Below are 18,009 nucleotides of genomic sequence, written 5' to 3'. Positions count from 1 at the left end.
AAGCCTCCTCAAAGTAATGGAGTGTTTGTTCCCTTACCTCAGAGCTGCATTGCCCTTAAGTCAGTGCTGGAAAGCACTGACATAAGGGGTTAGGATTGCGCCGTAACTCACATGCACTGTTTAAGCGACATTGTGCTTGCTTTCCATTCTACCATAGAGAAATAAAGTCAATAATAAATTTTATTTATATCTCTAAGATTCTACAGACCTGTCAATTGGACCCAATAGCTCCTATGTCCGGCCTTGGCCATTGTATACCTTTCTTGGATCTTTGTTCCAGTTTATATGAGTTTATATGAGCAAAATGAAACCATGAAAGAGGTATGGTCTTTTAGGAATTGAGCAAAGAGAAAGCACGATACAGGTGGATCCTCTTTATCAACGGATTTGGAATCTTCTGATTTGATCCACCACGGGTTTGGAACCTGAGGCTGGAGGACCCACTGAGGACCTCCCAGATGTGACTAGAACTTGGTTCTGGTTGCATCCGGGAGGCTTTCTGGAGCCCATAGAGGCCATACACTGTATCCATGGGCCTCCAAAAGCCCCCCCCCCCGGAAGTGTTGGAAGGTTTGCGAAGGGTCTGGTTTGTGAGAAAACCAGAAGTGCCCTTCCAGGGCCCTCAGAATGGCTCCAGATGCAGCTGGAACAAGGTTCTGGCTGCATCTGGAAGCCTTATTGGATCACAACCACTGGATTTAATCATCCACGGGTTTTTGTATCTGTGGGGGAGTCCGGGTATGGATGCCCCATGGATACTGTACTTTAGTGCAACTAAGGGTTGACCAATCTCCTCCAACAGTAGTGGGAGCAGCAGCCTGTTTTATCAGTTGTTAGAGACTGTTGGATATTTCTGTTTCCTGATGTCAGCAACTTACTCTTCCTGTTCCTGCTACAAAGACCTTTTGGAAAGTTCAAAGTGCAACATGGCCTGTGGTTTCTCCTACTGAAAGTTCACAGTAATGTTTCTAGCTATCTGTTGATACAGTAAAGGTTCTAGAAAAAAATTCTACCATGCTGTTTGTGGGACTATTGACTGTTTAGTGGGGCTTGCTTCTGAGTAGACATGCCTAGGATTGCACAATTTGTTTTTACGATTGACTGTTAGCTGCTGTCAAGGTCCTGTATGGACGGAAGGGCAGGGTAACTATATTTTTATAACTCAGTAAATGTTCCACCACTCAGTACTTAAAATGAGCATGTCCATCCTATTGTTCAAATATACATATTTCTTTTATAGGTCAGGATGAGATCCCGAAATCAAGGTGGAGAAAGCTCGTCCAATGAGCATTTCTCCAAGTCAAAGCCCATTATCAACACCACTGAAAACCAAAATTTTCAGGAAGATGCAAAGAAAAAGAACAAATCTAATCGAAAAGAAGATGAGCTCACTGTCTCAGGAACTGTCAAACACCAAAGCAGAGTGCCAGGTCCTGGTGAGCGGAAAAGCAAGAAATCCATTGAACTTTCCAAAGAGGACCTGATTCGACTCCTAAGTATAATGGAAGGAGAACTACAGGTATTCTGCTGCTTGTTTATTTTTAAAACATTTTTGTTCATAGGATGAGATATTTGGGCCCAGACATAAGAAGGTGATTACATTGGCTTTACCGTTCTCTTTGTGCGTCGTATGATCTTGAATGTGGTACAGAATTTTGCTCCTTGAGAACTAAGGGTGCCCAGTCCAAACAGTTCCAAGTGCTTTAAAATGTCAATCGTGTGTACACTTGATTAGGTTTAAGTTGCATGAATTTCTTGGGTAAGATTACATGGGATCCAGCTGGAGGAATTCTCTCTCTCTCTCTCTCTCTCTCTCTGTGTGTGTGTGTGTGTGTGTGTGTGTGTGTGTGTTTAACATCGATCCCTGGCTCATTCAGGCAAATAGTTTAATTCAGTTTGCTTTCGCTGCCTCCACTCCGTCTGTGTAAAAGATCAGGCTGATTAACCTGAAACTCACAAGTATTCCTTTTGCAATTCACCCTGCTGTTTAACAAAACATAGGTGTTTCCCACCACCCCGCAGTACATGTATATGCCTGCCTACCAGGGTTTCACTTCATGCATTTGATAAAGTGGATTGTAATCCATGTAAGCCTGTGCTGAAATAAATGTGTTCATCTTTAAGGTGTCACAGGACAGTTTGTTGCTTTCACATTTAGCAGTTATGGGAAATTGGTTAGTACAGTACACAAAAGGTTAGGTGTAACATTTCTAGACATATTTACCACTCACTTCAACTGATTTCTTCCTTAACTACACAAAGTAGTCCCTGCAAACCTGGCAACTTACACAATGAATTTGGTTTGATTTTGTTGTAGGGCAGGGTATGAAAATTGTATGTGCCCCTGGGTACCAGATGCGTTAGCTACACCAGTGTGTGAAAATAATAGTATGTGCACATGCTTCTTGCAGAGCAAACCCTAATGTCATCATATGCCTTTATTTCTGAGAAGAGCCTGACTGCCATCTGGCAGACATCTACAGCAGCCTGAAAAAGTAAGCCTAGATCAATTCACTATGGGAAAAAGGAAAGGAAACCCCTACAGTAGTGCATAGGTTTTTAGGATCAAACTAGATGTGATCTGACCATGGAAGTCCTCTCTCTCTCTCTCTCTCTGTTAAATCATATGGCTTGCTGAAATGGAGTGAAACCTGTTGGAGGAAATTAAAAGTAGTTTCCTCTTTGGGGGGAAGCAGAGTAGCTTAAGCAGCAGACCCCCCCCCCCTTTTTGGGTAACACCCCAGGGAACCTTCCTCACCCAGCTGACTGCTAATCAATAAAAAAGACAAAGAGGCAATGGCTTGTTAAAGTTGCAAAAAGAAGTTATTTACTTACAGTTCCATTGAGTGTATATTTACAGCATCTGATTAGGATCAGAGGTTCAGCTAACACTTAGAGATAGCAAGGCCCTGGAGCTGCCTCGCCCTGCATGCTTGTGCTCAAGATGGCCTGGGCATCAGAGCCCTGGTGTGTGCCATCTTAACAGGTCGGTGGTCAGAGGACAAGAAGAAGTGCTCAGAGGAAAAGGGAAGGATAAAGGGTTAGGGCCACACCCCTCAAGGATCACAGAGAGAACAGATAGAAAGGTCAGAGTCAATGGGTCATAACTTGACCCCTTCTGGACAGCATCCTGCCCCCTCTGGACAGCAGATGGAATTGCACCAACCCCAATAAAACCATCATGGGGGGTTGAATGGGGCTTTATTCTCTGTCCCTGCTGTAGTTCCAATCCTGATCACACTCTCCCTATGTTATATTTTGATTGGAAAAATCCTGCCATTGAAATCCTCCTTCACACTACTTAATGAAGAAATTTAAAAAGGGATACTAATGCATTCTGTGCCACATCTGGTTTAACCCTTGATGTTTTTCAAACCATGTCTTCACCTTGTTCAAGGGAGTAAAGTTCTGGCTAACTTGAAAGAGAGTTGGCCATTTCATCTGTGGCAAAGAAAGACTTGAGGTTTTTCCCATTGTCTCTGCAAAAGAAATAAAGCTGCAATCCTAGATGCTTACTTGAGAGTAAGAACCATTGAATATAATGGAATTTACTTCTTATATTGGAACATGTTCTAATGGGTTTTTCCCATTGTCTCTGCAAAAGAAATAAAGCTGCAATCCTAGATGCTTACTTGAGAGTAAGAACCATTGAATATAATGGAATTTACTTCTTATATCGGAACATTGTTCATCAGCATCTGTGCTTGCAACATCTAAGAGCCAAACTGCATGTTATGACAAGCATCGTGCACTTGCCAATTACATGCTTGAATTTTGTCTCTAAATAGCAGCCACACAGGAAGGCAATCTGCATGGGCTATAAGCATGAGGGACTTTAAGATTTTGCCCTGTTATGGAACTGATGCATAATTGTTATTTGCCATCAGCAAGTAGCTCCCATTGACACTGGTGGGGGCTTGCTTTTGGGAACAAAGAGCCACAGGAAGTAGAGGAATCCAGATCAGGACAATGGCAGGGGTGAGGCATTAAAGCCCTTTCGCACTGCCATTCCAATTCTGATTGGCCTTCTTCTTGTGGCTATGGCAACATAATCGGCCTCACACCATCATCCAAAAATAACTAGCTAGCAAAAGCTCCCGACATACAAGGCAGTGTTACTCAGACAGCCTAAACATATTTGCCCACCCCACAAAGGCATAGTGAAACTCAATTTGGACTGTACAGTAGTCAGCACTAGCTGTTAATCACAGGTGGAAGGGACTATTCAGGGCCAGCCCATCCATGAGGCTGACTGAAGCGGTTGTCTCAGGTAACAGATTCTCTTCCTCCACCCTTTCCCAGAATTGGAAAAGAAAGAGGGGGATAGAATAGAAGTGCAGAGGAGAAGAGACTTATGGGCTAGAGTGTGAGAGGAGCAGAAGCTGGCCTACCACCAGGTAAGGAGGGCAGCATTTGGCATGCCGTCTCAGGTGCCAGGAGATCTTGAGCTGGCCCTGGGGCTATTGAAACAATTAATCCACAAGTGTGCTTTTTATTAATGACTCCCCAAATTAATGTGCTGCTGAATGTACTGGTGTGGGCAAACGAAGAATCTGGCTTGACGCAAGACGAAGATAATCCAAAGGTGAAACAAGCCAGGGTGAAGATCCTGGCAGGAATCTATTTCCAGCTGCAGTGGCCTAATATAACATGTTTTGTTATTCTCTTCCTTTTGCTTCATACAGGCAATTTTACTTTGTGAATTACTCAGTTTTTGGAATGAAGGCTTAAGCCAGATTCCCCCCCCCCCCTCTGCTGGGCACATTTATTTGGAAGGCACCTTCTCATGGCTGTCACAGAAGCTGTGCTCTTCCTGTAAATGAATAATCTGGTCACTGGTGCACAAACTAAGGGCTGACAATATGTGTTTGTCATGGCAGCAAAATATTCCAGTTCTGCCTTCCAAAATGCAGCCATAGGCCATGCCAATTTTAAACATTTCCTCTTCTGAATGTTGGAAGGAAACAAGAGCCTACACACCTACACATTTATACTCACCCTGCTGCTGTTTTGCAATAGAAAATACAATCGAATCTAATTTTCGAGCAGAGTTTTCTGCAGGGAATAATTAATTTCTTACATTTATTTCAGTTGACTTTCTATACCTTAGTTCTTGAATTCTTTAGACATGGAAAGAGATTGTGTATTGGAATGCACATGGTGTAGGATTTATTTTGGAAAGTTTATTAGCAGGTAATATGACAGCAAACTATTTTAAAAATACACCCTTGCTTGTCCCTGAGAGTAAAAGTCCCTCCCCCCAAATCCATCTCTTTATTTGAGCCATTGATTAATCCAGTCCTTCACTCCTGAAGTAGCTGCTGGGAGTTTGTCTTATCTTTTTGGCAGAAATTTTATGGATCTAGCAGCACTGTCCAACATGCCTGCCAACCCACTAGCTCCTTCCCCTGATTCCATTTGGGTAAGTTGTCCTGGATGAGCTGCAGTCAGTTGGCATGGAGGAACCTTGCCTTCCTGGTCAAAGAACACATGTGGAAAAAAACTTCCTTATTAAAATTAAACTGGCCAGTTGTGTAATATCCCTATGTCTGGTGCATCTGATAGACTGAAGCTGGGAAGTAGTAGTAATCCCATCCATGGACACACCAGTTACTGAGAACATTACACATTAAGGTCCTCACTATTTTACCTATGATATATATTAGAGTTTGTTCATTTATGTAAATGTTGGCAGTTTGAAGTGGTGAATTACATGATATGCCTGAACCAGGAAATTTACTGCCCTCAGAAGCACAAGTTTCCAGGGAGAAACTTCCATCCCTTTTGGTGGGCAACCACTGCTGAGATACGCTGCTGGGATACATGCTGACACAGGAAGTCTGCGAAAGAATGGTTGACAATGCTAGAGGAGGGACTAGAGCAGCTTTTGCCACAATGAAACTCCTGGATTGGAGTGAACATGTGGCTGAATCACGGGATGTGACTCACGGATGCATTTTTCCATGGACTATCTGAATGTCTTGTAGGGACCTGAGTGTGTGTGTTCAGGGACAAATTAGCTGTTTGACTTAGCATTGACATGAGGACTTGACTGTGGCAGTGCTAGTGCTAGGTAGCTGGGATCCCTGGAGCAAAGCCCTGGAGCAAAGCCCTCATAGCACCTACCTGTCTGCCCCCCACAGGTGCATTGAGTGCTACCATTGCCCCCATAATGAGGGTTCGAGAATTGGCTCAGCCAGGTGTGCCCTCAGGTGGGTGTGAGCCTTCCACCAGTGCCTAACCTGGCCAACCCCTGATGCCACCCATGAAGTGCAGTACCAGTAAATGGCCCAACTGCATGTTTTCCCACATATTGTAAATATGGCTAACCTAAAACCTGTTGTGGTTTGCAGTGTGGTCAGGTCACTGTTCTGTGGTATATGACAAAAAATAATGGCTGTATCGTTAGTTGTAGAAAAATGGAGAGTATCTTAGGATCTGCTCAGGATAAGGAGCAGAACTTCGATGCTTTCTTTTCCATGTGAGATTGCAGGAATAGAGAAGTGAATGTTGGGTGTGAGTTGCTTTTGTATGTGTATGTCTGGTAAGCCCCCCCCCCCCCAAAAAAAAAAAACTTGGCATAAGACAGAGTTCACCTTATGGCCCTGTTTCTTGCATTGCTTCTCCCATTACCCTGAGAGGAATTGGATAAATTTGTGTCTGGCTGCTCATCTATTCAGGAATTAGCCACTGCTTGAGAGGTGTAAGTATTGTCTTCACCCACAAGTGGTTTGGGCATGACTGCCTCAGACTTTCATATCAGTCATGGTTGGCAACCTTCAGTCTCGAAAGACTATGGTAGTAGCCTACAGCACCCGGTATTCCTAGGTGGTCTCCCATCCAAGTACTAACCAGGCCTGACCCTGCTTAGCTTCTGAGATCAGATGAGATCAGGCATGTGCAGGGTAACAGTTGCTAATATTCCCCCACAGTGGAGGCTGTGTGACTAGTGTATCATACAGCTCACATTGCTGTAACTCAAGGAAAAAAATGACTATTTATTACGTGGAACTCACCACAATGTGCATCAAATGTTTGTTTTAATGAAACACCGAATACTCTTAAGAGAGCTTCAAAAATTAGAACTTTTCTAGTTTGTACGTATTTGTGTTAAAGGCTCCACCTATTGGCCACTTGAAATGGAACAAATGTTACTTTCTAACAGATAACTGTTCTGCATGGAGTTCTGTGTCTTTTTCTAGCTTTGCTACCATGATTTTCAAGGAACACTCATGCCTGATATCTAGATAATTGACATCTAAACAATACCACTAGAGTTTTGCCAGAACATCAGGTAAGGATGTAACTAGACCATTTCTTTCCCAGCACCAAAGCTTAAAAGAATGCTTGGAGCTCTCTTTAAGTGCAGAAGGGAATAAGGGTGCACAACATCAGCCCCTATTATTGGCAGGCATCTTCCAAGCTTCTGGATTGACTAGCCAGCACAGGCCAATCCAGAGGCTGCAGAATGGCCTACTGATTACAGGGGTTGATGGTGTACACCCATATTCCTTTCCACACCTAAAGAGAGCTCCAGAGTTTGTGGTCATAGCCCTAGGTCTAGCCCTATCCCATCAACCTAAGACCTACCTATGGGATTCTCAGATCAAGACCTGGAGTTCATTTCTGTGAAGACATTTTCTCATGTATTGTAGAGGTTTTCCTTGTAACCTTCACATCTATCATGAAGAATTGAGATTTAGGTGCAGTAACTTCGCATGCCCCGAACACTACTTTAGTACAACTCATGAATTCTGTCTGGACATTAGTCAAACCGTGGATGCTGTATCCAGCTACAGTGCTCTGGGGAGCTGCAGGGCACTGGAAACCAGAGGATTCAGGAAAAGGAAATGCATGAGAATTTCCCTGTAATCTTCCCTGCTCGTCTCTCTTTGGTGGGTGGCATATTTATTTATATGCCACGTTTCTTCTATCAAGGAATTCAAGGTGGGAATGAACATGGGATTCCCAGGCAGTCACTCATTCATGCATTAACTACTTAGATTTGCTTAGCTTGAGCAAAGCAGCTGCATCCTTTTGCCCTCAGGCCTTTCTCTGGGTCACCATTACATCACATGAGCCCAACCAACATGCTTCCCAAGAGATCAGTCTTCAGTCTTCCTGTGATCCTGCAGCAGCTGGTGAGGGGAGAGGGTTATCCTGGTTGCCCTCAGTCACTCCAGCCATTGATAACCTTCTGTGTGCCGTATCTACAGATGGCTAAATTTGGCTGTGAGAGCATTTATAATATAACTCATGAAGTCAGCTGGTTTATCCATTGTGATGCCTTCATTCCTGAAGCATGCAAGGCATATCTCAACACGCTTTGATTTGTATACATAATCTGCAATGACCTTTTGAGCTTACTTCTTGTACTGCCAAGGGCTGTGGAACCATAGGCGGCTGTAACCTTCCCTTTGGTGTGATAATACAGAACAAAGCTCCCATTCAGCATCAACAAAACCAAAAGTGATATCTTTCAGCCCTTTAAAAGTCTGACAAGATCAAGCATGGTGAAGTTAATTCCTTGTCATGGGAATTTGCTGTCCCTGGGCCAGACTACAGATAATGAATTATGTCAGTGAAAGGCTCTGGTGGCCTGTTCTCTTCAGAGAAAGGTGACCTCATCCATGCAGTTCTCTGGCAATAAAGCAGAACCAAAAGCTGTGTGGGCAGGAAATAACAGACAGATGTCTTCCAGTGCTCATTTGATCTGTTTCAAAGCTTGGTGTGAGAAGTAACCAAGTGCGACTCCTCTGCATCACTGCCGCTGCCATGTCCTCATTTTGTTTTCTAAACATTTGGGGCCAAAGTTCTCAGCCCCTCTGGAGATGCATTTTATAGAAAGTGTTGTATAGAGAAACAAATAGAGCAGGCTCACTGGTTTAGATCTGTGATCTGCTGAGCCCAGTATCCTGCCTCTGACATCAGACTTGATTAGCTGTTTCAGGTGGAGTCCACATTAGCACACAGTTATATAACAAGAGAGTGCTCCATTCATGGAATGGGTCCAACAGGGCCATTCATTGGAATATTTCGAATCAGCAATGGGTTTGTGAAAGTTTTTGCAGATCCAAGGGAATATTACCCAAATGGTAATAATGAATTGTTTTCCTACTGAAAATCACCACCACGATGCAGCAATGTAACCCAAAAAATGCTATTTGCTATAAGGGTACATTTAAGGTTAAACTGCAGCATATTAGATACCATTTTCAGCAGGGGAAAATAGCATGGAGGTAAACGGTTAAATATTCTCTACCCCGCGGTATGGTCCTGATCTAAATTATGGCCTTAAGAACATAAGAACATAAGAACAGCCCCACTGGATCAGGCCATAGGCCCATCTAGTCCAGCTTCCTGTATCTCACAGCGGCCCACCAAATGCCCCAGGGAGCACACCAGACAACAAGAGACCTCATCCTGGTGCCCTCCCTTGCATCTGGCATTCTGACATAGCCCATTTCTAAAATCAGGAGGTTGCGCATACACATCATGCGCAACCTTGCATGGCTTGCATGAACCTTGCATGGCTCTTACACACAAGTGTAAACCTAAGCCTGTAACAACATAACAATGCATGTGTGGTCACATGCAGATTGGCCCAAAAGAGGAAAATTTGGTAGGTTAGAGTTCTGGTTAGGAAAATTGTTTCTGTTGGACTAAATTTTGTTGCTGAAAATAATCCAACAGTGCAAGGTGAACTGTCATATTTTAACAATTTCAGCTGTCATAATGTAGGGTCCATAACTGGGCCAGGATAATATGGACTGATTCACTCTTTGAGTTTCCCACTTAGTATAAGAGGAGCTCTCAAAACATGAACAATCTATAAAGAAGACAGATAGGTGTCAATCTTACATGCAGCCAGTTTCTGCAGCAGTAGGTACCTCACTGACTAGTCTTGTGGCCCAGCCTGGACACATAAGTAGAGGTGTGATTTTTTGGTGACAACTGTCGGGGTCCCCACCCTGCACCCGTGCCCCTGCCTTATGTCAGGAGAAGGCTCCGGGGCTGGGGAGCCAGGCAACAGGAGAGGGGAGAAGCCAGAAGGGCAGGAGAAAGGGCAAGGTGAAGGCAGCATGGGAAGAAGGGAGGCCAAGGGAATGGTGGCTCCCGGGGACCGCCCTTTTTACCTGAGAGGAAGGAGAGGGGCTATGGGGAGGGTAGCTGGCCCTACAAAAGCTGGAAGGCCAGTGATGCTGGGGCTGGCCAGAAGCTGGGCGGTGGGTGGCTATGCAGCCAACAGCCCCTGCCCAGGACCCAGACAGCAAAAGCCCAGCCAGGGAAGAGGACCAGGGTACTGGAACCCCTCTCCCTGAACCAGTCTGAGGCCTTCTCAGGACTCCTTTAATGGGCCAGTCAGCCCGAACAGAGGCTGACAACACCCAAGAGCCTCACAACAACAATATAAAAGCACATAACACCACTTTCTACACTTCTCATTTTTGTAAACAAACAAATAACAACCCTGAAATCTGAAAAAATAAACTGGGAAATCTGCAATCAATCAATGGCTGCTGGGGATGTGTGTGGGTAATGACTGTATCTGCTGGCCTTATACCACTTATATCCCCTACCTAGTAAACTTTGCAATAAGACTGAGGTTGTACTATATGTATTATATAACTGCATGAAAAATATCTGAAAAACACACTGTACTAGCTTGAATTTCCAGAAACGGATGAGAGCTTCTCTTTGCTTGTCAGGTAGCATATCTCACATCTAGCATACCCTTGGCCACCTGAATCCTTTAGAAGCCTTCCATCTGAGGCTTTACTCATGCACATTGTTAGGCCAGTGTGAAATGCTGACAAAGTCCTCTGGAATGTATGAAATTTGCCACTGGTATGGCCACAACACTGCATGGGGGACCCTGACCTTATCTTATTTCTGATCCTAGTACACAGCAACTGTTGCACTATTAATAAACCGGACAAGTACTGTAGAGACCTCACATCCAGGACTTGACAGCTACTTTTTTAGCATAAGAAGAAGAATAAATATGACTTAGTAAACTTTGATCCTCAGTTTCATGATTTTTGCACTTATGGATTCCTAGTTGTGTACCAGGAAGACTGGAAGAGCCATCCTGAGAAATTCATAATACCTAATAAATGCCTATGATTTAATGAAGAACATTTCTTATGAATGTAATGTAATGCCCTTTTAATGTTATCAAGATCCTTCATAATTATTTGGGCAGTGCTCATTGTATTTGTGAAATAAACTATTTTTGATCAGCAAAGCCTAAATGATTGCCTTATGTAGCACATCTGTGAGCTGGAAAACAAAGTTGTTGGCAAATAAAAGTCAAGAATTAAAAAAAGAAACAAGTTGTTTTAATGAGCTTGTTATAGTGGGTCTAAGGCAGTGGTTCCCGAACGTTTCTACTGGCAACTCCCTTGACCTACTGGGACATTGGCTGTGGCTCTCCATTAGGACCACAATTCTATATACTCGTACATTGTATAGTGCAGTGAGTTTCTTGTGAGGATTCTGCAGCTCTCCTGGTGGGTTTCTATGGTGCTCCTGGAGCCACGGCTCACAATTTGGGAACCACTGGTCAAAGATAATGGGACCAGTGACGTGTAGCTTCAGTGCATTACAGATCATCTTAGGGAATGTCCGGATCACTCATCAAAGTTAAGGGATTGAATGTGCTACATCAGTCAACCCATGTAGCACATTCCATACAAGGCAAATGTGGCAGGCTTTGAAGGTGCTACAATACCTAAAATGTCTTTTAGACCATATAATCTACGTACTTCACTGGATCATATCAAATGTCCATATAGTCTAGTAGTCTTTTACTTCCACAGCAGTTAGTCAGACATCTCTGGAAACTCACAAGCAAAGCTTGATAGCACTAGCCATTCTTTATCACTTGTCCCCAGCATCTGTTACTCTGAAGTATACTGACTCCAAACATTAAGGTTTCAATTCAGCTGTTATTGCTATCTGCTGCTTTGAGACATATCCCATGTGAGTCACCAACTGTGACTTGGTCATGTCTTAAAGCCCTCTGTGTTGGTGGCCATCACCACACCTTGTGAAAGTTCACTGTATGCATTAATGATGAGTCATGTAACATGATGAGTCATGTAACCAATAAGGTTACCATTGAGTTTTTTGCCAATCCCCACTCTCTTCACTCCATATGCAGATTCATAGATCTGCATTACATCAAGTGTTCTAGATGAAAGAGCCTGAGAATCCCTAGCCTTTCATTACTCCCGCATATGGATTTCTCCCCCCTCCCACCTTCTGAGACAAGAGACAGGATTGTACTAGTACTGGGAACTATCAGAACCTCAACAGATGTGTAACAGGGCATATGGTTGGCTCATGATATCAAAGCAGCGAAAATGCTGCTATTCCACTGTGTTAAAATACTGGATTGGTGGAAATAGTACTAATATTTCTCCAATATAATCTTACAGGCTAGAGAAGATGTGATCCACATGTTGAAGACAGAGAAAATCAAACCTAATGTTTTAGAGGCACATTATGGATCTGCAGCTCCAGAGAATGTCCTAAGAATATTGCACAGAGATGCTATTCTTGCCCAAGAGAAATCAGCTGGTGAAGATGTCTATGAGAAGCCCATTTCAGAGGTAACCACCTCTCAAATTATTTTAATGCGAGCCAGGATGTCTTTGTAACTGATTTCCACTTTAATTCTCTTTTGGTCTGTTTTAAGTATCAGTGCTGCCTAGTATCAATGTTGTTGGTGTCCTTCAGTCTCAGAAGACTACGGTATCGCGCTCTGAATGGTGGTTCTGGAACAGAGTGTCCTCTCCAGTGCACGAAGCCTGGGTAAAGTAGATATGGAGGATATACTGTTTCCCATGCAGCAAATCCCCCCTCTCCACATCACTGAAATGGTCCAATGGAAAGGCAGAGGCCAATACGGTTGGTTCCAGCGGCATTGCAGGAGTTGCCAGAACTGTGTTCAGCCATGAACTGCCTCAGGGACTCCGGCTCCGAATTTTGCCTCAAGGTTGACTCCTGAAGCCTCTTCCATAACTGGATGAAGCCACAAGGCAGTGGAGGTTTGGGATCAGAGTTTTCCTTCTCTCAGATGAGCTGCCTTCCCAGGCTAACAAGTCCCACCTACCCAGTGGCTGTTAAGTCGCCTCTTACGACAAGTACAGATAAGAATAGGCCCTCAGTTTGGCTAGTATCAATAGAGTGTTGTATAATACTGTATAATACTTGTATTGCATAATCACCCCTCTTGCATTTAATTTTCTTGCATTTACATTCCTCTCTTGCATGACCATCATGTCACATATGAAAGTGGCAACAGCAGCATATGTGGGAGTATACAGCTGATTAGCTATGGCTGTAGTATGGCTGAACAAATAGCATAAATTCAGAGAATTCCCAAGTGTTCAAAGTCTTGAAGATAGACTCTAAAACTTTGAATTTGAAACCAGGGATGCTGCTGTGTTAGGAACTGTAGATTCCTGAGCAGCATGATATATTGATGACCAAGCCATTGTGACATCTGTGTGCAGTCATGGGAATCTGGTTGAGTTTGCTTCAGAAAAAAGGGGGGAATTAAGCCTCCCTCCCACACTAGGGGAACTACAGTTGCACTGTATTCACTGTTCACCTAGCATAAATTGGCTTGGCTGAGAATGTTGTTGTTAAGTTGTGTCTGATTCTTTGTGACCCTTTGGACCACAGTAAGCCAGCCCCCCTGTCTACCACTAACTTCCGGAGTTTGTCCAAATTCATGTTCATTGCCTCCGTGACACTATGTAATCACCTCATCCTCTGCCATCCCCTTCTCATTTTGCCTTCAATTTTTCCCAGCATCAGGGTCTTTTCTAAAGAGTCCTCTCTTCTCATGAGATGACCAAAGTATTTAAGCTTCAGTTTCAGCATCTGTCCTTCCAATGACAGTCAGGGTTGATTTCCTGTAGGATTGACTGATTTGATCTCCTTGCAGTCCAGGGGACTCTCAAAAGTCTTCTCCAACACCATAATTCAAAAGATCTATTCTTCAGTGCTCAGCCCTCCTTATGGTCCAGCTCTCACAGCCATACATTACTACTGGGAAAACCATAACTTTGACTATATGGACCTTTGTCAATAAGGTGATGTCTCGGCTTTTAATTAAGTTGTCTAGGCTTACCATAGCTTTCCTCCCAAGACGCAAGTGTCCTGGCTGCAGTCTCCATCTGCAGTGATCTTGGAGCCCAAGAAGATAAACTCTGTCATGGCTTCCATTTCTTTGCCTTCTATTTGCCATGGGTTGAGGGGACTGGATGCCATGATCTTATTTTTTTTTATGTTAAGTTTCAAGCCACATGTTGCACCTTCCTCCTGCACCCTCATCAAGAGTTCTCTAGATCCTCCTCATTTTCTGCCATTGTGGCTGAGAATACGTACTTGCTATACTATTCCTTTTCAGGTGTTCATTCAGGGTAAAAGAGTGAGCATTAGGTTGGGCTGGACACAATGTTCCCCCCTCCCACCCCTGGTTCATGTGTTTTCTCTTTGTTGGCAACCTTCAGTCTCGAGAGACTATGGTATCGCGCTCTGAAAGGTGGTTTTGGAACATCGTCTAGTGTGGCTGAACTAGTGTGGCTAGTGAAACTAGTGTGGCTGATATTGCGCTCTGAAAGGTGGTTTTGGAACATCGTCTAGTGTGGCTTCGCGCATTCGTGTTTTCTCTAATGATGGTTTAAGATGAGGAGTTTCTAGAATATTATTGTGTCTCTGATTTATTCCCTTGCTGCAATAATCAGGCAATTCTTCCCAACAGAACAATCAGGTTCATCAGGTTCAAGAAATGGGTCAGAAAGCAGAAACTTTTATATGGTGATTCCTCAGGACTCCAAGATATTTATTTTGTTTTTCATGTTTTTATTCTGCCCTTCCTCCATGATGCTCAGGGTGGTGTATATAGTCCCTCTCCTCCTTCTGACCTCACAACAACCCTATGAGGTCAGAAAGCTCTTCTGCTCTAACCCCCCCTTCTGTTCTACCAGCCTCTTCCTATTCCAGTCCAGGGAGTGGGAGGAGGAGCACTGGAGGGAAGTGGATGGATAGAGGTGGGTACTGTCTCAGTTGGCCTGGTGGGCGGGCCAGCCCTTTACACCATTGGGGGCAATGGGAGATCCAGTGTAGAGTTTTGTTCTAGGGCCTCCAGCCCTGGTGCCAGCATTGCCACAGCTGCAATTTATGCAAAAGAAAAACATTGGGCTAAACTACATATTGACCATACTGTGAGGTTTGGCCCAGAAATGGTACTCTTAATAAATGTGCTTTGCTTCCAAGTTGCTCATGAAAATCAGACTCTCCGCTTATTGAAGAAGCGACTTGATTTGTTCATGTTTTTAGTGATCCTCCTTCAGTAAATACTACAAAAGAAAAAGAGTTTTTAAATCTCTTAAATAAATACATAAACATTTATTTATTGCCAGTGACTGCTTACGAGCAAAATAGGCCACGTCACATGAGTTTATTAGCTAGACCAAAATCAGCCAATGACATATTTAACACAGGTCATTTTATATTTCAATAAACCAGCTGGACAGACTTGAAGAAAAGCAGAAAGAAACATACCGGCGCATGCTCGAGCAGCTTCTCTTGGCAGAGAAATGTCATCGGCGCACAGTTTACGAGCTGGAAAATGAGAAGCATAAACATACAGATTACATGAACAAGAGCGATGACTTTACCAACCTCTTGGAGCAGGAGCGTGAAAGGTGAGCATGAGAGATCGTCTGGTGAACAAACATTGCATTTCAAATATTATGATTGGGAATGGCAGGTTCTTATTCAATATAGTTCAGCAAAGCTTCAGAAGTGCAGTTACCACTGGAGTGTAAATTGTTTAGCCACATTGAAACATTGTTCTTCCATATATTGTTCACACCACTCTTCAAAACAACTTTCCCAACCCAAATCTATTGCCAGCTCTTTTGTACTGCTATACATCCGGCCAGCCGACCCATCCATGATGCAAATGACTCTATTTGCATCAGGCAGCAGATTGAGGCCCAAGTGGAAGGGTGGCAGACAGATGCCCGCCATCTCCCCTAGAATGAAAGACCATTTTTTGGAGCAGAGAACCATTTTTGAGCCCTGAGAAATGAAGTAACATTTGTTGATAAATTCCAGTTCTACAGACTCATTGTATAAATGTCCTTTGAAACTGGCCTGTTTTATGTTATCAGAGAAGGATTATTCAGGGAGATTGAAATGCTGCTTCACTAGTTTGTATGCACTCGCATATTTAATGCCGAGTTTTATTGCATCATTTAGGGCGCAATCCTAACTGTGCCCTGGGTCATGTGCCCAGGGACTTGTGCTGGTCTGGGAGGGTCACAAACGTGCCATAAAGCATGTTTGCACCTCCTTAGGAGTCAGCTGGGCCTGCGCATGGAGGTGCTTCGGCACACAGAGGCTGCATCTAGCCTGTGCCGCCCCAATGGGAGGTAAGTTCGCACAGGCCAAGCTTGGCTGGAGCATGGGTCGGGGGGGGGCGTGTGGAGAGTGGGGAGGAGGCAGGGAGGAAACGTTTCAGGGTGGGGGGGGCAGGTGGCGAGAAAGCCTGTGGGCAGGCAAGTGGGGAGCAGGAGGTGGGGCCAGGACCCGGCAGTTATGCCGGATCCTGACCCTGTTCCTGGGCATCACAGAGCAGCTCCAGGCTGCTTGGTTCTGCTCATCTGCGTCACCTCTTTGGGACCTATTGGGACTGCAGCGGCTGTCCCCAGGGTAAGGGGAAGCATTTGCCCTTCCCCTGGGCTGAGCTACTTGCAGCCCAAAACTCACACTGGATACGGGGCAGGCCTGCTGGCCTCCCTGTTCCAGTGCAAGTTAGGATTGCGTTGTTAATGTAATAAATTTAATGTAGAGTTTTATTGTGTCATTTCATACATACATGGGGGCTGTTGATCTAGCCAGCATGAACTAGTGAAGAACAGAGCAGGACACTGATGGCATCAGCACCATCCCCTCTATGAGGCTGACTGAGGGAGGTGCCTCAGACAGTGGATTGATGGGACACTTACCTCCGTCTGCCCACCTGCCTTCACTACTGCTGCTTCCCCTTTCACTTCCTGGGTTGAAAAAAGAAAGGGTGGATGGAGCAGAAGAAGAAGTAAAGAAGAGGGGTGGGTGGTGAGCTAGAGTGTCAGCGATGCCCTCACTTTCTCTTTTCACTCCCCTCTTCCTTTTCCAATCCAGTGAATGGGAGGAGCAGAGTCTGGCCCATCACCAGGTAAAAACATTTGGCAAGCCACCTCAGATATTGGGCTAGCCTTGATATTGGGCTGGTAGTAGACGGCATACATGACATCATGTCGGCATATATGATGTTCCTGTTGTCCACTGGCTGAGAACATTTGTGAATATGTAGCTTAATAAATACTGTACACCATGGCTGTTTCACCAGAATCAAGCATAGTTGGTAAGAATACTTAAGGAATATGCACATAGGAGTGTCCCACATTCCCTGTATGGTACTGAAATGCATAACCAATAATGGTGAAGGTAAAACATGTGATCTGTTATCAGTGTCCTGTATAGCCCTATTTGCCACATGGATGGGAAAAGGATCAGGGGAGTGGTCCGGGGGTGCATTGTGGCTTGCCAAGTTTGGATGCGCTCAGTGAGATCATTTGAGACCTTGAAAAACAAAATTCAGAGAACTATTCCCTTAATTTGCGTTCATTATCTCTTCCTACATAAACTCTGCTAGAGTAGTTTAGCTCGGGTTAAACTTTATACTTTGAACTCTTGCACAAGACTTCCATTTGTAGGTTAAACCACTGATTATGATTTCATACTGGAATTTTCCTAGCTCATGGTCCCTGAAGTTTTATTCCTTGGTGAAAGCAGTCCCAAGTATAGAGAAGCAGTGATTAATTTCTTCCAATGCAAAGTCAAAAATTCATGTTATCCTGCTGAAGCACTGGCTTGCTAAGTCTGGGTTCTGTTAATACCCCTGATTCTACCTCCTCTGACAAAACATGGCTATAGTTATAT

General features: G+C 44.1%; 1 protein-coding gene and 1 pseudogene across 4 annotated transcripts in view; one reads left to right on the top strand and one right to left on the bottom strand.

Moving 5' to 3' along the window:
- The window catches only part of FILIP1 (filamin A interacting protein 1), a 129,301-nt gene that overhangs the window by 72,479 nt on the left and 38,813 nt on the right, over positions 1-18,009 (top strand). For 3 of the 4 annotated variants that reach the window (XM_066612443.1, XM_066612445.1, XM_066612444.1), the window contains exons 2-4: positions 1,241-1,519; positions 12,444-12,617; positions 15,547-15,725. In XM_066612443.1, coding sequence (XP_066468540.1) covers positions 1,247-1,519; positions 12,444-12,617; positions 15,547-15,725 — 626 coding nt within the window. In that variant the 5' untranslated portion in view covers positions 1,241-1,246. Of the gene's footprint in view, positions 1-1,240; positions 1,520-4,151; positions 4,398-12,443; positions 12,618-15,546; positions 15,726-18,009 lie in introns of those variants that run through there. The other variant, XM_066612446.1, reaches the window with a different exon arrangement.
- On the bottom strand, positions 6,804-6,920 carry LOC136638214 (5S ribosomal RNA; annotated as a pseudogene).

The sequence above is a fragment of the Tiliqua scincoides genome, chromosome 1, assembly GCF_035046505.1.
Source record: "Tiliqua scincoides isolate rTilSci1 chromosome 1, rTilSci1.hap2, whole genome shotgun sequence".
In the NCBI taxonomy this organism is placed as follows: domain Eukaryota; kingdom Metazoa; phylum Chordata; class Lepidosauria; order Squamata; family Scincidae; genus Tiliqua; species Tiliqua scincoides.
This window is presented reverse-complemented; position numbering and strand designations above follow the sequence as displayed.